We start from the raw sequence: 23,329 nt of genomic DNA on the forward strand, positions 1-23,329 counted from the left end.
TGTGTAGTGTGTGATATATGTGAAGTGTGTGTAGTGTGTGATATATGTGAAACGTGTGAAATTTGTGTAGTGTGTGAAATTTGTGTAGTGGGTAGTGAAGCTATCTAATTATGACTATTTGGAATTCCAATTTTCTACTTTTGATATGGAATTCAAATCATGGAATTGGAAATTTTGGAATCATAATTTAATTCCAATTCTATACATATGAAATTGGAATTGGAGCCTCCAATTCCAATTCCATAACTCCAATTTCATGTTCCCAAACACACCCTACTAATAAATCGAATTAGGACTTGTGGTTTGCACTTTTCTATTATGCTTCAACTTATACACGAATAAATTATATTTCTCTATGTTAATTAAACATTTATCTTAGCATTGGAGCCCTCTATGCAGAAGACACCACATGTAGATGCAGCCTTCATCGGCACCAAGGTCCAAGGTCAACCCCTGCCAGAAAAAGGTGAACGAGCTTCGGGCCCACACGGATGCTGTCATGCTGGGGAGGGTGGTCCTCCTCTTCCAAGATGACGAGGTGGTTGGCCTCCATATCTTGAAAGATGATGTGCGGCCTATCAAGAATGCCATTATTGTTATCAACACTGGTGATGGGATTGAGGTGTTTCGCAATGATCCGTACAAGAGTGAGTGGCACCGGATCCTGCCCAGCCTAATGGTAACTGGAGATCCATATATTGCCTCGTTCTACAGTTCCTCATACTAGGCCACCATCCAGCCTGCACTAGAGCTGGTAGCGGCCGGATTGAAGGATGAGGATGAGGTGAAATAAGCAGTAGCTAAGCTTCTAGTCATTTGGGAAGTATATCAGTTTAGGACATGGTATTCAAGTGTATGTTTCTTGTTTTTTTTTTAAAGTTTGTGTTGTAATTTTATTGTAGGGTGTGTAGCCGTGTAAGTGAGAGATTGGATACCCTCAAGCAAAATGCTATCATGCGTTGTTATAAAATTCTTCATTTTCTCTGTGATGAGTAAAACATGAAATAAATCATGCGTTGTTACAAATCTTGTCATCATTTCATATATAGTTCCTAAGATGTTGCATCCTGATTAGTTGTTGATCAATTTATCTAATGGAGTATGCATTCAGATGTAATTGTATTTAGAAGCCTCAATTTAATCACTACACAAACTCATAGCGTGACAATTTCCTAAGTAGTACTACTATTATTTTTAATAAAGATTTATAAAAAGTCAATATACATATAAATGCCTTATATATTGCATCGCCTATATTTCTATGATGGCAATTTTCATATTTAATAATAGTAATATAATGCTAATATCCATGATTAATGGAGGTCTATTTTGTGCAATTAGTTTTATTTTCATTTATCAAGAAATTATTGGTAAGATACACCAAAATACTAGTATATAAACTTGATATGGAAGGATCATGAAATTTTTACTCCAAATAGGACGGTAGATATAAGTTTTCATATTCCAAATTTTGATTATTACATTAAGGATTACTTACAACAAACATCTCTAAATACATACACAAACATTATAAGTGATGGTGGGGTCCATCACTCATGTTTGTCTGTGTATTAGGAGATGGAGTATGTAATAGGAGATGTAGTAGGAATTGTGGAGAGGATCTCCTTTTCCACTTCCTTGACATGCTCCACTCCTCATCCTCATCTCATAATCAAATAAAATAATCCACCTACACTTATTAAAATTGCTCATAGTTATAATATTATTTGATTTAATTGTGAGAGGTGGATGAAGAGTGGAGCATGAAAAGTAAAGCAGGAGATCCTTTCCGGAGTCTCGATAACAATTTAAAATAAGGAGTAGATTTCATGACAAAAATAGAAATGGAAGTACATCTTTAAAATTTATTTAAATGTAAACAATAGTTACAAACTTAATAACTAGACCCTGGAGAATCAATGGAGCCTTTGGTGCCACCGAGGCTGCAGGAAGATAAGGTTATGAAACTGGGGTTGTTAGAGAGAGAAAGAGAGTTGAGATGGTTGTAGTTGGATTTGGAGGTGGCCGCTTGATTTCTTCATTTTCAGCTAACATAATCAACAGATTTTCATCAGATAATCCAAAACTCATCTCCGTCTCAAGAGCTTCTACCAATTCCGCCAGAAGAAATGAATTTCCAACGGTATGATTAATTAATTCATTTTCTCGCATTTATAATTCACCAAATCTTCATTTACATTTTACATACACTGCTCCGAATTACTAGCTGTTTGTGAAATAGTAATTTGTAAATGTAAATGTGCAGAAGAAGAAGAGTAAGCCGCGTTTGATCGCGATATCAACGGCGGAAGCAAAATGGCATGGAAATTGGAATTCAGAGTATTTATTTTCCCTGCGAGACCTACAACTGCTTGATCTTTCAGATGACGATGGTGTCCGCAAAGATACTAATGTTTCCATTAACCTTTCCGTTCAAAAGGTAATGCATACATATTGCTATCAATTAAGCGATTGGATCGGATTAATTAATCAATTATTTGAAATGACAAGATGTTTTAAGTATCTGATTATTGTGGCATAATAGCATGCTGGTTTTGGGCTATCAGTAGAAGGAAGGATCACCACATCATTCACCAGAAAATGTTGCAATTGCTGCTCTCCATACCTCCGAGATGTATCATCTCTTTCTCTCACACACACATACACACATTGAAAGATTGCGGTTGTTAACTTAAATATAATACGACAGATTAACGCGACATTTAAAGTGTGGATTCTCCCATCAACGAGAACAATTAGGGACTCATCTAATCAACTACCTGATATTGGAGGAGATGATCCTTCCGTAAGTTTTCCATTACTTACTTAGTAGTAGTACTCCTATATAATTTGCCATTAATATGAGTATTATCAATACCAAACTAATTTTAAATGCAAAAGGCAGAACCAAAATATGGGGTTTATTATAAAATAAAATGAAGTTCGTCATTAGTTTGTTCATTGTATAGTTCATTATAGAAAATTCATATTTTTAAAATATGCAAATGACCTCTGTGTTTTTAAAAATCCAAAATTTCTACAATGAACTAAAACACACTAATAATGATGATCTTTGTGTTATCTTATAATGAACTCTGGTTTTGTGTTTAACATTTAAAACCAGTTTTGCATATAATACAATCCTACAGACTATATGTATATATGTGACTAAATGCATTTCTATTGTATTTACAGGTTATTTATGTGAGACCCGGATATGAAGCTGATCTGGATTCTTTAATACAAGACACAGTTCGACTTGCCACTTCAGTTAAAGTAATTTATAAAGCTTGATACAAAGAATGACATAATGTTTAATTCTTGTATATATGTGATGTTAAAAAACTAATCATTTGTACAACGTTTTTTGTCTGGAGTGATTGTAACTTGGAAAATATGTTCTGTTTTTTCAGGAAACTTGCTCGGAATCTTGCGAGAAAGCCGAACCCAAATTACACCGTAAGTACTTCAAAATCACACTTTATAGTTTATATCCCCTAAAAATGTAGTGCTATACCTAAGTAATGCTTTTAAGGTTAATTTCATATATCGAGATTAATATTAATAAAATGATATCATGAAATACCATATCAGATATAGGTGCAATGAATGCACCTTCGATCGATCGAAGGTGGAACAAGCTTTTGGAATTGAAGAAGAGTCACGAACTCATATAGATTTGATGAATATCCAACATGGCAAAGTTGGAGATGTAATTGGCATGCACTTCATCATCATAAGAGTATTATAGATATGAATGATATGTATAATGTTCATGTTTATAATTAGTCATACGATAGTTTGTACATAAATTAACTTACCACTGGCAGTACACTTTTCTATACGGAGTATTTTTTATTTTTACTTATAAGGTAAGCAATTGACCGTTTGAATTAATTGTACATTTGCTCGAGCTCGAATACGACTAGATTTATAATTTTTTAGGGGGCGTTCGGTTGCCAAGATTAAATCCCATGATTAAATATGTATCATGTTTGGTTCATAAGATTGAACTCTACAACTTAATCCTAGATGAATAGCCTGATCATGATAATTAGGCATAGCATCCCCTCCAACTAAAATAATCCCACAACTTAATCTTAGATGGATAGTCTCATGATTATTAGTCATGGCAACCGAACGCCACCTTATTATATTACTAATATATTAGTAGAATACTAAAACAAATTACATAGAAACATATTTATTCATAAACAAATATATATGTATATTTTCTAACTTCCCGCTCATTCTCACTGTTGTTCATGTTCTTTGTTGTTGCCGGAGCCGTAACTGCCCATATTCGTTCATTTATAGTTGTGCTGCCACTTTTTTTCCTGTTTTTACTTGCACCTCTTTCTCTCCAACCTTGATTGATGGGAAAGTATTAAACCAGCATAGGTGTTTGTGCTTTCCAACTTGCCTGTACTTACCTCCGTTCTCTCATAGTTGAGTCGTTTTTCCATTTCGGGAAGTTCCCTCATAGTTGAGTCGTTTCTAAAAAGGGAAAAAATCAACACATTTAATGGTGATTTGAGCTCAGAATTAGAATCCCCTTATTACACTTGATTAACCTAATTAAAAAAATAAAAATATTGAACCAACCCTAATTTCTTTCATCTCACTTCTCCGCCTCCCCCCTCTCTCTCTCTCTAAGAACAAAATCTCTTCCTTCTCTCTACAATTCAAAATTTCGTCGTTTCCCCCTTCCCGTCAAGAACAAAGATCTCTCCTTCCTCTCTACAATTCTAACCCTAAATCGGGTTCTCATTTCGCCGCCCCTCTCTCTACAACAAGGATCTCTCACTTCTCCCTACAATTCGAACCCCATCTATGGCGTGCTCCCCCTTACCGGCGCCGACGGAGGATAAACCCACGCCAACTCCTTGCCGACGCTGACGGGTGGATAAACCCATGCCGCTCCCTTGCCGACGCCGATGGATGGTGATTTCAATTATTGGAACTATGGTTTAATTTCAGATGTTGTAGTGATATTCTGGAAATTTTGAGTAATAAAGGCAGACCTTTATTTTTTTTTCTGATAATTTCTTGTTCAAAAATTAGGATTATGAATTGAATACACTTGAGTTCCTTAGCTAATTGTGTTCCGATGACAGACCCCAAATCTAAGAAGTTTATATGAACTTCAAGTTTGAAATTTTAAATATTTGATGGTGATAATATGTGAAATAGATGAAGATAGATGTTTAGAGTTTTTATAATTGCGTTGTTTCTTCTCACTCTTTCTCAAATTAAGTTTGCAGTAGAGAGCTATGAAAAATTCTGTGGCTCATTACATTTTCTTCTCTCTCTCGGATGCTCAGTTTCTGGAAAAAAGAGTTTGATTAATGTTGGAATCTCGACTGAAATGAGAAAAGAAGTTGAGTGTAAGGAGAAGTCGTATAGCTCAAAACCAGCATGTAAAGCCACGATTGAAGAATCTCAAGCAACTGCTTGTGTGGATAAACTGCACACACGTCCTGAACGTGTTCTCATTCCTAGTCAGAGTAATTATGTATTATGTGTAAAATAGGATCATGAGAACGTGTGTAAATGGATACCATCCACTTCTCTTTCAGTTAAGTAGTTTATCTTGTACATATATATACAGGCATTGCCTCATTAATGAAACATATGCCGAATACAGCAGCAACACAATTCTATCTCTTTTGTACCTTCATTTTGAATATGGCTTGCTTGGCTTATTTCTCACATTCAAGCTCAGCAGGCAACTTCTAATATGGTATCAGAGCCATATTAGGAATCTGCCACCTCTACTCCTCTTCTACATTTTTACTTCTTAAAAAATGGTTGATAGCTACACGGGTGAAACCACCCAAAAACAATCCTCTCTCATTCCCTTTCTTCCTCAAAATCATTCTGTGTCTGCAAAGCTTTCAGATGCAAATTTTCTTATGTAGAAACAACAAGTTCTTGCTACAGTCCATGGTTATGGTTTGGAGGAATACCTTGTTGTGGGAGATCATATTCCTCCACGCTATTTACTCGATGAAGAAACAGAAGAAATGCGGGCAAACCCGGCATATGCTGCCTGGCATCGCCAAGATCAACTCCTCTCCGCGTGGCTACAATCTTCCCTCTCGGAGAGCACCATGGTGATGGTCGTAGGACTGGATTCAAGCCATAAAATATGGCAGGCGTTGGAGACCAACTACTCTAGCCAATCAAAGGCTAAGATAATGCAGTATAAGCTGCAATTGCAAACTTTAAAAAAGGAGAATCTGTCAATGACAGATTATCTCAACAAGATCAAAACTTGCTGTGATTTGTTGGGATCAGCCGGATGCAGGGTCTCGAATGAAGACCACATTCTTCATATTCTGGCTGGACTTTGATCAGAATACGATCCAGTCATGGTGACTATCACCTCAAAAGGAGATATATGGTGTCTCCAAGATGTAACTGCTTTATTGCTGAGTTTTGAGTCTAGGTTGGAATCCTCCAAAGCATCCAACGTAAATATTGATGGAACTCAGCCGATTGCCAATATAATTCAGGCTGCTGGACACCGATCCGAGGGCCAATCTCAGTCAAATAAAGGATATCAGCAATATGGTCGTGGAAATTTTGGTGGAAGAAGCTCTAGAGGAAGAGGGGTCGAGGAGGCAGGTTCTCAGGAGCTAAACTTGTGTGCCAACTCTGCCAAAAGCCAGGACACGGAGCTGATCGTTGTTGGCACAGGTTTGAGCAAGGATTCTCACCTTCTTCTGGACAACAAAGACAGCCTCAACACCAACACCAACATCCCAATTTCTATCCTGAACCTTCTGCCAACATTGTGCATCATAGAGCTGCTCCAACTCATCACATCGTGAGCAATCAACCCACTGAGTATAACTATGATGGGAGCTGCACCACCTCTTGGTATCCGGATTCGGGCGCCACAAACCACATCTCCAATGATCTCTCCAATCTAAACACCAGTGTTGAATACAATGGAGGTACCTCCCTTCAACTTGGTAATGGTCAAGGTATCAACATCTCTCATATTGGTCAATCTGTTTTTCTATCTTCTACAAATCCAAACTCTAGAACCATTGTCATGAAAAACTTACTCCATGTTCCTCAAATTACTAAAAATCTCGTTACTGTTGCTCAATTCACTAAAGATAATAATGTCTTTTTTGAATTTCACCCAAATCTTTGTCTTGTGAAGGATCAAACCACTAAGGCTACACTCCTCAAGGGCACTCTTAGGGAAGGTCTCTACCATTTTCTCCTTCACAGACCCAAGAAGTCATCTCATGTTCATAGCTCTCTACAAAGCAAATGCATTTCTTTTCCAGCTGCATGTACTACCATCTTAGGACCACCTGCTCCTTCAGCTTTCTTTTCTTCTAATGTTAAATTAAATTTAGATCTTTGGCACAAAAGACTTGGCCACTGTAATTTTGAAGCAGTTGAAAAAGCTTTGCATTCTTGTAATATTCCATTCAATGCTACAAAATCAAGTATATTGTGTCATCCTTGTTGCATTTCAAAAAGTCACAAGTTACCATATTATTCCTCTCACACTCAATACACTGCTCCACTTCAGCTCATACACAGTGATGTTTGGGGTCCTGCCCCTCTTTTGTCTAGAAATGGATCCTCTTATTATGTTACTTTTGTTGACCAATTTAGTAGATATACTTGGCTTTATCTGTTGAAATCTAAGGGAGATGTCTTCATTGCTTTCAAACATTTTAAAACATTGGCTGAGAATCAATTGAATTGCTCCATTAAAGCTTTTCAAAGTGATTGGGGTGGAGAATTTCAAGGTCTTACCAGTTTTTTGCAGGACCATGGCATTCAACATAAGGTTTCTTGCCCATATACTCCACAGCAAAACGGCATGGCTGAACGCAAGCATCGACATATTGTCGAAATGGGATTGGCCCTTCTAGCACAGTCCTCTCTACCTGCTTCATTCTGGGATGATGCCTTCACCACAGCCTGCTTTCTCATCAATAGAATTCCCACCAAAACTATACTTCACCCATCACCTTTTGAAAAGCTCTTCAAATCAAAGCCGGATTATCACCAGCTCAGGGTGTTTGGATGTCTTTGCTACCCCCATGTCAGACCTTACAATAAGAACAAACTCCAATTCCGATCAGATGCTGCCACATTTCTTGGATATAGCCCTCATCACAAAGGCTATAAAGCCCTCCTCTCAAATGGTAAGACCATCATCACTAGAGATATTATATTTGATGAGTCTTCATTTCCTCACAACAAATCTTCTCCTACTGTCCCATCTCCTCTCAATAATAACATTCATGCTTCTACTTTCATCAATACACTCACTACAGCATTTGTCCCTCCATGTGTACAACCTACTGGTCTTCCTATATCATCATCTCATATCTCTCCATCTCCACATATTCAATCCACTCCCACTCCTATCCATGATAATGCTCCGCCTATTACCTCTCCTGATCCCGGTTCACATTCTGATGATCTCAATCTCCCAACTCATACTCCAGCTCCTTCTCCTTCACATACTGCTCCACCTTCTTATAATTCTTCTCATGCTCTTCCCACTCACAGTATGATAACAAGATCAAAAGCAGGAACTTTCAAGCCAAAAATCTACCTTCACACCACCTCTTCCACCTTGGAAATCTCCCTTGTCATCCCTAAATCTCACACTGCTGCTCTCTTGGTGCTTGTGTGGAAGAAGGCTATGGAGGAAGAATTCTTAGCTCTTCTGAAAAATAAAACGTGGATTTTAACCACGTTACCTCCCGGCAAAAATCTTGTGGGCTGCACTTGGATTTTCAAGCTCAAAAAGGATGTTGATGGCATGATAACTAGACATAAAGCACGATTGGTTGCTCAAGGATTTTCGCAACAAGCAGGTTTTGATTTCACTGACACATTCAGTCCCGTGGGTTAAATCGAGCACTATCAGACTTATTTTGAGCATTGCTGTTTCTTTTAACTGGTGTGTTACTCATTTGGATGTGAATAATGCCTTTTTACATGGAGATTTACAGGAAGAGATCTATATGCGACAGCCCCCGGGTTTTGAGCAAGGATCTCCACACTTGGTTTGCAAATTAAATAAAGCCATTTATGTCTCGTAACAAGCTTCCCGAGCCTGGTTCTCCACTGTTCGGGCTGTGCTATTATCATTGGGGTTCTCCCAATCTCGGGCTGATACCTCCCTTTTCTACAGAATCAGAAAATCAGAAACCATCTATCTTCTCATCTATGTTGACGATATGCTTATTACAGGTAGTTCTTCGGTTGCTGTCAGGCAAGTTATTAAGCTTCTCAGTGAGAACTTCTCTCTAAAGGATTTAGGGGAAGTGAAGCACTTCCTTGGAATTGAGATTACTAATACAGCTCAAAGAATCCATCTGAATCAAAAGACCTACATCAAAGAACTCCTTGCCAAGCTCGGTATGCAAGAAGCAAAGGGCTGTTCCACCCCTATGGTTTCTAACTTGAAGTTATCCAAGGAAGATGGTAATCCCACAGTTGATGGAATCCTTTACAGAAGTGTTGTTGGTGTGCTGCAGTACGCCACAATCACTAGGCCCGAGATATCATTCTGTGTGAACAAAGTCAGTCAGTTTATGGCTTGCCCACTTGATACACACTGGAAGGCGGTAAAAAGAATTGTGAGATACTTAGTCGGGTCCCTAGACTATGGGATACACATTATGATGACAAGGAGCGACATCTCGGCGTTCTCAGATTCAGATTGGGCATCTGACCCCGATGACAGAAGGTCAGTTTCTGGATATTGTACCTATTATGGAGCCAATCTCATTTCATGGTGCTCCAAAAAGCAATCTGTAGTATCACGCTCAAGCACCGAGGCTGAATATAGGAGCCTAGCCCATGCCGCCTCTAAAGTGAGCTGGATGCAGTCCCTTCTTGGTGAACTGAATCTTGCGCCGAAGTTGATTCCAGTCGTTTGGGTGGATAATCTAAGTACAATAGCCTTGGCTAGCAATCCTGTCCTACATGCTCGTACGAAGCATGTCGAATTAGACATTCATTTTGTTCGGGACAAGGTTGCAGCAAAGCAATTGGATCTTCGACATGTCCCTACCGGTGATCAAATTGCGGATATCTTCACAAAGCCGCTTGGGTACCAATTCTTCTCAAGGCTAAGGGATAAGCTCAATGTGTGTCCCTTATCCTCGATCGAATTGAGGGGAAGTGTTGGAATCTCGACTGAAATGAGAAAAGAAGTTGAGTGTAAGGAGAAGTCGTATAGCTCAAAACCAGCATGTAAAGCCACGATTGAAGAATCTCAAGCAACTGCTTGTGTGGATAAACTGCACACACATCCTGAACGTGTTCTCATTCCTAGTCAGAGTAATTATGTATTATGTGTAAAATAGGATCATGAGAACGTGTGTAAATGGATACCATCCACTTCTCTTTCAGTTAAGTAGTTTATCTTGTACATGTATATATAGGCATTGCCTCATTAATGAAACATATGCCGAATACAGCAGCAACACAATTCTATCTCTTTTGTACCTTCAAGCTCATTCCTAGTCAGAGTAATTATGCATTTTGAATATGGCTTGCTTGGCTTATTTCTCACATTCAAGCTCAGCAGGCAACTTCTAATAATTAATGCTATGAATGTGCATTTTAAAAAATCAAAGAATTTTTCATGTAAATAAAAGATTCAATTTTTACAAAAATGAAATTTAAATTTAAAAACATCAATCTCTTAATTTACTCCACTTTATTAGCTATTTATTTAACACACTAAACATTCTTTTCTTAGACACCGTGCCGAAAAGTTCCGCCTCAACTATGAGGGAACGGAGGGTATATGGTGTTTCGTTCTCTGCTGAGCGTCGTCATCATTTCCATTGTACAACAGTCACCAAATAAAGATTTTTGATTGAAGGTTTAATTAATAAATATTCGATCTTTGCAAATTTGTGTAAGAATCAGTTTGGTAGAGAAACCGGGTGAAATAGATTGGGAAAAAATGAACTGACATAACTGTAATATATAAATATTTAAAAGGTAAAAATGTAACCAACACATATACTACTGAATTACTATTCGATACCAATGACACAATCCAATTTCAAAAATTTTATCACATTATGCCAAACACTCGTGCAAGCTAATTCACATATTCAAAAATATTTATCTTTACAAAATACTACTCCCTCCGTCCCGGCTAAGATGACACATTCCTTGGCCGACACGAGATTTTAGGAGTTATTGGTTAATGTGTTTGATTGGAGAGAGAAAATGTGAGTGAATGTATTAAAATTGAGAGAGAAAGAAAGATGAATATTTTAATAGTAGTGGAAAAAAGTGATTGGGCGTATTAATTGAAGAGAGAAAGTTTCTAAAAAAGAAATGTGCTATTTTAATTGAGACAAACTAAAAAGAAAAACGTGTCATTTTAAATGAAACGAAATGAGTAGTAGTTAAGATGGACTAATCCATCAACAAAACAAAACATACTTTATTTAAATTCCTATAATACCATTCAAATCGAATTAATTCACCAATTTTCAGCTTTCCCATATTTAGAGTAGAAACGAGGAGATAGTCAGAAAAAAGTCCCCATATGGTTAATCCGTAATCCCATGGTACAATTACTAAATCTTGGTCCGAATTTTGGAGGGAACTTTTTCCCCCATTTGTATAGGTCGGTGCAGTAACGGAAAAATTAACGGATTAGTGAGTGGATTACTGCGACTATATTTTAGCAATTGAATATGAGTGTTTGCCAGGCTGGCCTCAGCAAACTTTTGCTAATTGACAAATTTACCCTTTCTTTATTGTAATGTGAAAATAAGAAAGTAAGTACATGATCTTCTCCTACGTCCTCCGCCGCTGATCTGAACGGCCGAGAATCTCATGATAAATCACTCTGCTGTCAGCTGTTTTCTCATCAATTCGTCGTGGGTTGCTTTTCCGAATCCCACACCTACAATTATATTCACATTGTTATGATTATCAAATCAAAGCACAATTTTCCGCGAATTAGGGTTCCATTGTAGTTAGAACTCGCGGAGATGGCGCGGCAAATGACTTCTTCCGCTTTCCACAAATCAAAAACTCTTGATAACAAATATGTAAGCTGTTACAATCTCTCTTGAGCTCAATTTTTTGTGATTTTATGCTCTTTTCTTCTAGGTAAATTATAGATAGTTTTTTTTGGGGGATTAAAAACTCTTGATAACAAATTTGTAAGCTGTTACAATCTCTCTTGAGCTCAATTTTGTGATTTTATGCTCTTTTTCTTCTTGGTAAATTATTAATTTTGATTGTAGATGCTTGGAGATGAGATTGGGAAAGGGGCTTATGGAAGAGTCTACAAGGGTTTGGATTTGGAGAATGGAGATTTTGTTGCAATCAAGCAAGTTTCCCTCGAGAACATTGCTCAGGAGGATCTCAACATCATCATGGTTTGAATTCTCCTTCTGAAATACTCAAATTATTTAGTTAATGTGACTAACCTTGGTCTTTGTTTGATCCTTTGCTTGTGACCTCTATGAATTCGGACTCTTTGCTGATTTTCTTTTCCATTGCATGACTTCATTCTTCGCGTGATGGTACAAAAATGACAGCAAGAGATCGATCTGCTTAAGGTAAACTTAATCCACATCTTCTTCCGTTTTTTTTATCTCCCTGCTAAAATAAGTGTATTCAGTCGCATCAATTAACTTTCTGTTTAATGTGTGCATGGTGGCGATTGGCGCTTTTAGCTTACGTGTTTCAGGTCCTATCCAGAATGCATAGTTTTCGGGCCGTTTGCTTAGAAACGACTGTTATGTTATGGCTCTAATGTTTGTTTGCTTTTATGATTACCCCTGACAGATATGATTCTTCAGATTTTATGCGTGCAAACTTGAACTTTCTGACAAGTGGCACCTAGTTAATGACATGGTTACTATGCAATGTAGCGCATTAATTATCATGTAATTTTCCAGCTTTCTGATGTAAAAATTTAAAATTAACTAGTGTTGCTACCGCATTAGCAGCTATCGGATACGAATACCCATCTTGAGAGCTCACTTAAAATTATGTAAGAAGATAGAGAAGACAAAAGAGACACAACGCACTCAGATCTTTGGAATAGAGTCTAGATATAATTATATTTTCTTATTGTTACGTGAAAGTATTATTTAAATCTGAAATACTGCAAATTAATATCAATAGTGCTCTTAAAATAGATTGATATATTAAATTATAAAACTAAACACCGATAATTATATTGATAGAGGCTGAGGCAAAAGCCTTGGTGGTAAAAAGGGTGCTATTGATGGTGCTAGAGTGTGCTTCCCCGCATTCACAATTTGTTTTTTATTATTATTTATTCTTCAAAAAATTGAAAACAGATCAAATGCTGTGCCATTGTCTTCTGCTTATATTGTTTGATTTTGTCCTTCTCTTCCAGAATCTTAATCATAAGAATATTGTGAAATATCTGGGATCTTTGAAGACGAAATCTCATCTTCACATAATACTTGAGTAAGTCCTGAGGCAGACATATATTTCTGCAACTTACTTGCCTATTTACGGCCACAATTTTTCATTATCTGCTAGTTTTTGTTTTTTTCTAAAAGGTATGTGGAGAATGGATCTCTTGCAAACATAATAAAACCAAACAAATTTGGGCCTTTTCCAGAGTCATTGGTGGCTGTTTACATAGCTCAGGTTTCACAACAAACCTCATCCTTTATCGGTTGGTTTGTGTTGTCATGTTTCGGTCATAAACATATACTAGCATGTTGTAATCAGGTGTTAGAAGGATTGGTTTACCTGCATGAACAAGGGGTGATTCATCGTGATATTAAGGGGGCAAATATACTGACAACAAAAGAGGTACACCTAATCTTGTTCAATTTTTGTGACTTGTGTCACTTAATTTGCTCAAATTTTTTGTTTAATCGATCTGCTTTCTCCCTTGTGCTGCTTTGGAAATTAGCTAAGCTTTGAAAATTTGATTAGCTATTGCATGTTGTTTGGCGATTTTTATTTTTCATTGATAAAAATATATGGCCGTTGATTTTTGACAATTTTTACTTCCTCTAAATCTTGTGCCTTTGTTTGCTTTGACATGTGCTTATACTTGTGTGCGAATGTATCAGTATAACCCCCCCTCCCAATCGGAATAGATTTTGACATTAAAATTAAAGCCTGTTGAACCACTATCCCCTTCATCTAACTTGAAATTTCAGGGCCTTGTCAAACTTGCAGATTTTGGGGTTGCTACAAAACTTACTGAAGCAGATGTTAACACTCATTCTGTTGTTGGAACACCTTATTGGATGGCCCCTGAGGTATATTAATCTCTGTCTTAGCATTTGAGGTTTAGTTTCATTCTCTGCATTTAGTATTTCTTTTCTAATTTCTACTAATGTTATGTTAAGAAAGCTTAGTAATATACACATTTGGTATCTAATGATTCTAATCCACCACATAAACTGTTTTATTGTACAAGGGGTAAGGGATGGGGTTTGTAGTAAATAATATAAAGTCGGAAAGAAATGATGGGAGGCTTGTGAGTTAATTGTGAGTGCTCAAAGATTCGTGTTGTGAAATCTAACCCAAGTAGGCCACAGAAATAAAGCAAGTCTGAGTTTACACAGAAACTAGGATGTTAGGTATACTAGAACACATTACCTAACTATTAGGGTCTTAAAATGTTAGATATGTTTGAACTGAGTAGCTAACTATTATTTTTTGTAAGGAGAAACTTTTCGTTAATAAACTAATCAGTGTTATCAAAAGCCCGGTTCCAGGGGAGTCGCCCTGAGGTGTCTGGGGCGAGGGATATTCATAGTGCGAGCCTGGGGTGACTTGGCCTTGGTTTCAAATCCCTAAATCCTGAAGTCTTCAAATCTTTTTTTTTTTCACTAAAATAACTCAAATATAATTAATGACAGATCTTCTCCCTCCATATCTGATCTGAATCCCTTCGTCACCAAAAATATTGCCAAATATAATAACTCTCACATTCCTCCAAAAATAATGAATGTTCCAGCTCTTCTCCTCTTCTCAAGAAAATTAAATAATCCTTCTTCTATTCTTCTTCTCAATTAAATCTTCTTTCTTCTTCAATTCAAATTCTTCGTGAGTATCATGTAAAGAAGAACCTGCATCTGTTAGTGGGCCGAGATTTGTGGGGGTCGCGTCCCTTCATCCCGCGCCCTGGATTTTTACTTAATCACCCTATGCGCCTTCCTAACAACACTGAAACTAATGCATGTAGCTCAATAAGGTTATGTATTATGAAGGCATTAACTGCTTTGACCAGTTCATTTGAATGCAGTATCAGTTGATGGTAGTTCTGATCACAGTGAAATTGCATTAAAGTTGTACCTGCATTTACCTGTTTGATAGTACTGTCTATCGTGTTCCATGATTTTAGTAGCTGATAAAGTAATTGGACCTATATGTAACATAGAAATCAATTTTATCTTTATGAATGCTAGTGGAAGGCTTGAACTGCTCTGTTGTCAAATCGATTGTATTTTTACAATGTAATGAATACAAGTTAATAGAAAGCAATTGCTGTGACGGAAACCACTGTTTTCTTAACTGATTAGTGATTACCGATTTGATGACATATCCGTTAATTTCTTCCATTCCTGATTCCTGATGAGTGTGATGAACAGTATTTTAGAGATAAAGAGAACCAACTGTAATGGCTCAAATCTTTGAAGAATGATGATTAATAATAAGACTAACAAGCAGAATAATGAACTCAGAAGAGAACCCCTTTCTACCCAAGCACCAAGCATTCTGTTCCGATCAAAGAAAACGATAGACAGGTTCTCCTGCAACAGAGTAACCTCTTTTATTTGCTAAACAGAACCCTCGCTTGGAGCCTGTAGGACAAAAACCAACTAGACAAACAATAATAAAGTCTGAATCAGAAATAATTTAAGAGACTCAGGAAAGCCCGGCCCTAGGTGAGGGCATCCTGTGCCTTCGGCCTCCTCTGGTGAACACGAGTTGGAACACAGTGCTCCCTTGTAGAAGCTTCTGAATTAAAATCTGTAGAATTGTGGTTTAGCCCATCTTAATTTAGGAAAAGAACAAATGTGTGACAATAAGATGTGAGCTCCGCAATTTATGAATGTTTTCAATCTTTTCTGTTTGGTGTTATTTCTTGGTTGTATTTTATAAATACCTTCACATGCTTACTGTCTTTCTATTGAGAACAACAGAGGTTTTGTTGTAAATAAGTAGGATATGTTTAATGCAAATTTTCACAGTTTTCTGGAAGTCGATGCATGATAAAGAACACTTTTTGTCTTCTTTGCCAATTCAGGTCATTGAAATGTCAGGAGTTTGTGCTGCATCTGACATTTGGAGTGTAGGCTGCACTGTAATTGAACTTCTTACATGTGTTCCACCATACTTTGATCTGCAGCCAATGCCCGCCCTCTTTAGGATTGTACAGGTAGGTTAGGTAGCAGAAGTTCTTACCAATTTCTTTGAATTGAAGTTCATGGTTTCTGGTCAGTATAGTTATTTTATCTATTCTCCTTCCCAACCTAACTTGCAGTAAACCCTATCAAATGCAAATTATAGTACTGGTGAAAACTGTTTACATGGACTCATATATCTGCTCTGTTACTGTTGCTTTACTCAAGCTGGCACTTCATTTATTGTTTCAGGATGAAAATCCTCCGATTCCAGATAGTCTATCTCCAGCTATTACGGATTTCCTGCGCCAATGCTTTAAAAAGGTCAGCTGGAAATCACTATATATATCTAATATGGCCTTCCTTGACATAATCTGACTGTTTACTTGCGGGGAAGTTCTTACCATCTTGGATTAGAAACTGTTCCCTTTTTTTCTGTTAATCACTTTACTGCACTTCCATATATATTTTTTCTTGTTTAAAACTTTAATATGCTGTCTCAATGATTCCATCAAAACATAACCTGTTCTGAAGTAAATATGAAATAGCAAACGAGAGTCTTGTTGAGTATATTGAGCTAATCATATGCAGGGTATTGTCTTTTAAGGATTATATTGATCTCTGGAGAGACAGATTATTGTGTCTCCACGTGAATAAGGCGTTCTTAAAGGCCTAGATCACATCTTTTTTGCTTTATACTTTTTCACTCCACTTGTCTCACAAATTGTGTATACTGGAATTTGCCACAATTATGATTAATTCAAGAAGTGTTTTCGGATTTTGATGGCTTTGTTAGCAGGAAAGAGAAGTTAATATGGAGGGTACAGCTACATGTTAGTGCCATTAAAGTGACTGACACTTAATTTTACATTTCAGGATGCTGGACAGAGGCCAGATGCAAAAACATTACTTTCACACCCTTGGATTAAAAACTCAAGGCGTGCTCTACAAAATACTCTTCGTCATAGTGGAACCTTGAGGTAGTGTATTAGTTCTCTCTTTGTCCCTGAGGATAAGCACCAATATGATAATTTTTTGACATAGGAAAACTCAAAAAAAGGTCTTTCTCCTTTTTGATTGAGTTAACTCAACTAAAATGCAATAGGTAATGCATGCTTGCTTCCATTAGGTCATCCTTGGAATTTAGTCTATCAACTTGAAGTTTTGTGGATATTTGTTGTCTTGAGGCTTCAGTAATTGATTTGGTTATTAAGTTTTGATGCTCAGAATATTGTCTAGAATGTTGTTGATGTGTGTTTAAGCTACCCAAGTTGGGTTATCACCATGCTATGTCTATCAATTGTAACACTGTATGGGAAATACTATATGCTATGGTGAATTTTAAACTGTTTTGCTCTGTATGAATAGATTCTCTTCTATTGTAGTGCTTCACAGGAACTACGATCTCAGAAAATTGGCCTTAAGGGCCTTATAGTTCATATTATGACCTTTGTATATATAGCTTGTTGGGAGATGTTTTGGTTTATTGGATTGACCTGATTTTCTAATGCACAAAACTATTGTTAATTGTTGTATCTATGGACTTAGGTTCTATTCTGTTCGTCCGCGATATTTAGTCCCGCTTGTGCGGGTTTTAAGAAATGTGAAAGAAAGCGGGTGGAAAAAGTTTGTGGAATCTAGCTCCCACTTTTATATACTAGTATTAGTTTTATAATGGAATGTGATTGGTGAAATTTAGTGGAGTGTGGGGTCCACTTGCCCAAAATTTAAAACTAAATGGGATTTTTAGCGGATGTACCAAAATGACAAAATGGGACTTTATATCGCGGACCGAGGGGGTACACTATAGTGCTTGGGACTTGGGAGAAATCTTGTCTCTTACACTCTTACTTCCTCTGCATGTACCTATGAGTTTGTGGATCAGTTGAAGCACATCATTTCTTTACGTTGGTGTTCTTTACTGACGTATAGAAATGCCTTTTTTTCCATGTTCTTATTTTCCTTCTGTTCAATCTGTCATAGATATTTTGACTGTCGAAATTGAAAGGATGCAGATTTTAAGCATAAATGGTGAAATCTGTGCAGGAACATTGATGAAGTTGGAGCTGGGGGTGCTAGTATAAGTAGCAGTGAACAAGGGCATAATATTGAAGCCTCTTCCGCTGAGAAAGTAAAGTAATTATTGTTTGAAGTTTTCATGTTATGTGGCTTGATTTGTCCTCTTATTAGTTGAACCTCTGACCCTGAGTACTTTGTCCTATTTGCCTAGTTTTGCTTGTTCTGAAGATGATGCTTTAACCGATATTTTTATATTAAAATCCTGTTTTTGCTTTCAGGATAAAACAGAGATGTCATCCTCGGAGACTTCACTTGTCAGCAAGTCTTACGAGGACGATAGCTCAAAAACTAATCTTACTGAGGAAAGAACAAACAACCTTGATGAAGATACTATTTCAGATCAAGTTCCCACATTTGTTATCCATGAGAAATCACCCATCGAGACCAGCTCGAGCAAACTTTTGGGTAGTCATGACTCAGAGATTGAAGACCAGAGACCTAACCTAAATCAGCAGGGTGAAGTGCTGATAAATGGTGAGGTCGAAGCTGCAGAGTCTACAAAGAAAACTGTCGTGGCCAAAAAAGTTGAAAAAAAAGGAAGTGCAGTTGGTATCATTCATGGGAAGTTTAATTTTGGTCAAAAGAACCAAGAATCTAGCCCAAGGAAGGTAAATTTGACCAATTCAGATCCTTTGCGCCTATTGATTAAGCATATTTTTTTTGCTGGAAGTGATTTCTTGGCGCAGGGTTATGTGGAATTGGGATAGTTGTGGGTGGAATTTTTTGTAAATTTCTAAGCTTTCAGTACTCTCATATTTATAGTTGTAAATTTGAAGATTCAGAGGTCATTGTATTTGCTTCTCTTTTGAGTGCCCAGTAAATTACTTATGTGCAGCACGTGAGACTGAACACTGTTTTATTTGTCTGCTTGGTATGGAGTGATTGAGTGTCTGATAATTTAAGACCGCTTATTTCTTTAGCCACAGCAACTTAAAAATGAATATTCTTCTGGGTCGGAGTACAGTTACATACTATATTAGAGAAAGTAGCAGAAATGGGTTATGAATAGCTTGTAACACCTTGAATCTGTAAGCAGAAATGCGGTATTCAATAAATTGTAACACCTTGAATCTGTAAGCAGAAATGCGGTATTCAATAAATTGTAACACCTTGAATCTGTAATTGTTGAATGGGTGTATGGTTATTTGGTTATGCAGCATGCTCATGGCAGACTGAGTGAAGACATAAAGAATATTGGTTGTGCTAAAACGTGATACATTCTTGTATTCTTTCCTGTTAATTTAGTTTTTCCTAGTCGTGCTGTTTGAATCAATTGTTTGCTTCTTCATTCCCCTTAATAGTGTTATAATTTTGTCAGTAATGCCAATTTACCGATGCTTTAGGAATTTATGTTCTAAATATAGTATTTCTACTGATATAATGGCTCTAATTTATTCTGGTTCCCACCTGTGCAGGCCGTGAAGGAACCAATGACTTCAGGAAGCAATGAACTTAGTAAATTCAGTGACTCCCCAGGTGATGCTTCTTTGGAGGATTTGTTTCATCCCTTGGATAATTTGGAGGACCGGGTAGCTGAAGCCTCTACCTCTGCATCATCTTCAAATGTAATTCAAGGAAATGTAGTATCTGATGGTGGAAAGAATGACTTGGCAACAAAGTTAAGGGCTACAATTGCACAGAAACAAATGGAGAATGAATCTGTTCAGGCTAGTGGCGACCTCCTTCGCTTAATGATGGGCGTTTTAAAGGAAGATGTAATTGATATTGATACTCTAGTAGGATTGACTATATAAAATGGAATTTACGTTATTATCTAAATTCCCCCAAGGCCTTTATCTTATGCTTAACATGCTTGTCAGGTATTTGAAGAGAAATTGCCTCCAGAAAATCTTTTTCACCTTCAGGTACATTTATTCTCCTGCTCAATTGCTTTCATTGTGTGTTCTGTATGTTCTCTTCTTATCCAAGTTAAATGTCAACATTGTGTTAAAACTTGCTACAAGGTTGTCCTGATTATTTGTTGATGGGTACTGCTTCACAGTGGCTTAACGATTACTTTAATAAGGGAGAGAGACTTGGTTTGAGCACCAGTTTTCACTTGATAAACTTTTCTCCTGTCTATGTTTTGTGTTCCTATTTTTCTGTCATTATTGTGCTTAAATATATTGACATAATAGGTCGCTATACTGATATTAAGGCTGCTATTATCTATGGGTTTGATAAAAGAGTTTTGATGGATGCTTTCACCAGTGTTAAAACTCCTTTACTGCTTCTTGGACCATATGCATAATGTATCTCTTGAGAAATTAATATGGGTTATCTCAATGATCTACTGGTTAGATACGGAATTAGTTTTTTGTATCCTGATCCTACTTGTGCTGTGGCCAAATTTCATATGTTTTTCAATTTTTGTTGTGATTCTGTTCTTCTCTTGCAGAAATAGATGCAATTTCTTACCTCTTATGTCGTTTCTCTTGCACAGGCTGTTGAGTTCAGCAAATTGGTGTCCTTGTTGAGGCCTGATGAACCAGAAGATGTGATAGTATCTTCTTGTCAGAAGTTGACCACTTTCTTTCATCAGCGACCAGAGCAGAAGATTGTTTTCATTACACATCATGGTTTGCTCCCTCTAATGGAACTGCTTGAGGTTCCGAGAACTCGCGTATGTAACTTGCATGAAGTTCGTTAGTCCGTTACCTTGTTGCTTTATATGCATGTGCTTTTGTACTTTCTTGTGTGGCTGATCAGTTTCTTTCATTTCAGGTCATATGCTCAGTTCTACAAGTTCTGAATCAAATAATTAAAGATAATACTGAATTTCAGGAGAATGCTTGTCTTGTGGGTCTTGTAAGTGCTCTGCAAATTTATTTACTTCTCTCTTTTGGTTTGTGTGGGTCAAAGTTTGAAGATGTTAAACAATGTAATCTGAAGAATATGTAGTGTTTAGGTTCACTTAAACTGTGATGAAGGTCAATAAAGGTGCATAAAACATTATATTTTGTTACAAACTTCTGATTTAAAGTTAAATACCAACTCATTTCTTGATGGTTATCCATGTACGCTGGCTTCACTCTGTGACTGTATACTTTTGAGTTACTTAGGATAACTCGTTAGTATTCTGATTATATTAGGATTCCGACACTAGCCATTATTTTTGTCAAGTTATCTACTTAGGACTGGTTATGGTATTTATAGAAATCACTTGATATCTGGTGGGTGATGGCATACTATGGATGAGAGTTTTAGACCATAAATGATCTCCTCTTTATCAAATTGTAATGATGATGATTGATATCTTGATCACAAAATTTCTTCCAACTTGTAACTTGATTGGTCCCCTTCTAAAGAGAGGAGAATCACTTAAATAAAGTCTGTTATAGAGCTTTTACTTTAAGTGATATTTGACACCCTCTAAATTAGTCTTGGCAGTTTGCACCTTAAAAAACTTCTAATGTGTCAATCTATATATTAAACTTGGTCCTATATTAGTCCAAATGTTGATCCCATGAATTACATTTGGTACCTATTGGTCCAAAAATGGTCCTGTTTTGGGTTAATTTACTGATATAATTTGTTATATTTTTTTGATATAGTTAATTATATTGGAAAATATCAAGGATTTTCTGTGTGTGTTTGTTTGTTTGATATGCAGCCATAAATTGGGTTTGGATCCTAACCATCACTTCTTTGGGGATTACTCATCTCTTTTAATAACTCATCTCTTTTCTGATAGAATATAGTGTTTCCTATTAAAAAATAGCTTTGGATTGTGTAAAAGACATTTAGTATTTCATCTAGACTAGCTATGGGGTACTATAGCCATTTAGTAAATTATCTTTGGAACTCGTCCATATTTTTGAGTCATTATCTTATTGTGAAAGTGGTACTCGTCTTGGTTTACCTATTGATATGCTAATTACTTTTGTTACCTCAATTCCAGGGAAATGGTTCATATGGCTATTGATGGCATGTGGCAAGTTTTTAAGCTACAAAAGTCAACATCCAGAAATGATTTTTGTCGTATAGCTGCTAAGAATGGGATACTACTCAGACTTATTAATACCCTTTATAGTTTGAATGAGGCAACCCGTCTAGCTTCTATAGCTTCTGGTGGTGGGTTTGCTCCATATGGTTTAAGTTCACGACCAAGATCTGATGCTCTGGATTCCAACAGTTCTGCATTTTATGGGAATGACCTGCCTGATCACCTTAAAGTCAAGCCTGGAGATCATATTTCACAAACTGGAATGTTAGAACCTTCGCATGCATCTGCATCACACTCTCCTGAATTGAGATTTATTGCTTCAGATGCTGATAGGCCTCGATCCAGTGTTTCTAATGTAGAGGCATTGGGTGGTTCAAGAGTCGCAGATCCTGGTCTTTGGACAGATTATCCAATTCGGCAGTAAAGGATCACCATCCAACTAGAGACAGGGAAAGTGTAGACAGGTGGAAGAATGAGCCTTCGAGAGCTGAAGGTGACCTAAAGCAGCAAAGAGGAGCTAATGTAGCAACTGGAAGAATATTCATGGATAAGGCTCCAAAATCCATGGATGTTGCAACAAATGGATCAGCTGCTCACACTGGTAGTCAGCAAGAGAACATTCAACCCCTTTTGAGTTTGTGGACGAAGTATATATTCTCAAATGAACCTACTTAACTTGCTCATTATGTGACAACCTGAATAACATTAAACTCAAGTTTTATAAGATAAAGACACAAACCCTATAAGACTTGATCCATACCGATTAATTTCATTTTGGATTATCGTATCGTGTCAAAAAATTGTCTGACCTAATACTCCCTCCGTCCCAGTTAATTTGGGACACTTTGATCCGACACGGGTTTTAAGAAATCTAATGGAAAGTGTGTTGAAAAAGTTGGTGGGATGTGGGTCCTACTTT

General features: G+C 37.0%; 1 protein-coding gene, 1 non-coding gene and 1 pseudogene across 3 annotated transcripts; all 3 read left to right on the forward strand.

Annotated features, from left to right (window-relative positions):
• The first annotated feature begins 1,905 nt into the window (after window positions 1-1,905).
• Window positions 1,906-10,512, forward strand: LOC125222764 (large ribosomal RNA subunit accumulation protein YCED homolog 2, chloroplastic). Of its 2 annotated transcripts, XM_048125554.1 has the most exons (8): window positions 1,906-2,143; window positions 2,267-2,440; window positions 2,546-2,635; window positions 2,711-2,806; window positions 3,196-3,276; window positions 3,414-3,459; window positions 5,325-5,368; window positions 10,200-10,512. In XM_048125554.1, the coding sequence occupies exons 1-8, from the start codon at window positions 2,000-2,002 to the stop codon at window positions 10,362-10,364; spliced, it is 840 nt and encodes a 279-aa protein (XP_047981511.1). In that variant the 5' UTR covers window positions 1,906-1,999; the 3' UTR covers window positions 10,365-10,512. The 2 variants fall into 2 exon arrangements, with proteins under 2 accessions (XP_047981511.1, XP_047981512.1); XM_048125555.1 differs by lacking the exons at window positions 5,325-5,368; window positions 10,200-10,512 and adding an exon at window positions 3,595-3,868.
• On the forward strand, window positions 6,311-6,447 carry LOC125185777. The gene has a single exon (XR_007170275.1). It is a non-coding gene; the product is annotated as a small nucleolar RNA Z247 (small nucleolar RNA).
• Window positions 10,513-11,836: 1,324 nt separating the features above from the next.
• Window positions 11,837-23,096, forward strand: LOC125222766 (annotated as a pseudogene).
• Window positions 23,097-23,329: the final 233 nt, after the last annotated feature.

Source organism: Salvia hispanica, chromosome 4 (assembly GCF_023119035.1).
Source record: "Salvia hispanica cultivar TCC Black 2014 chromosome 4, UniMelb_Shisp_WGS_1.0, whole genome shotgun sequence".
In the NCBI taxonomy this organism is placed as follows: Eukaryota; Viridiplantae; Streptophyta; class Magnoliopsida; order Lamiales; family Lamiaceae; genus Salvia; species Salvia hispanica.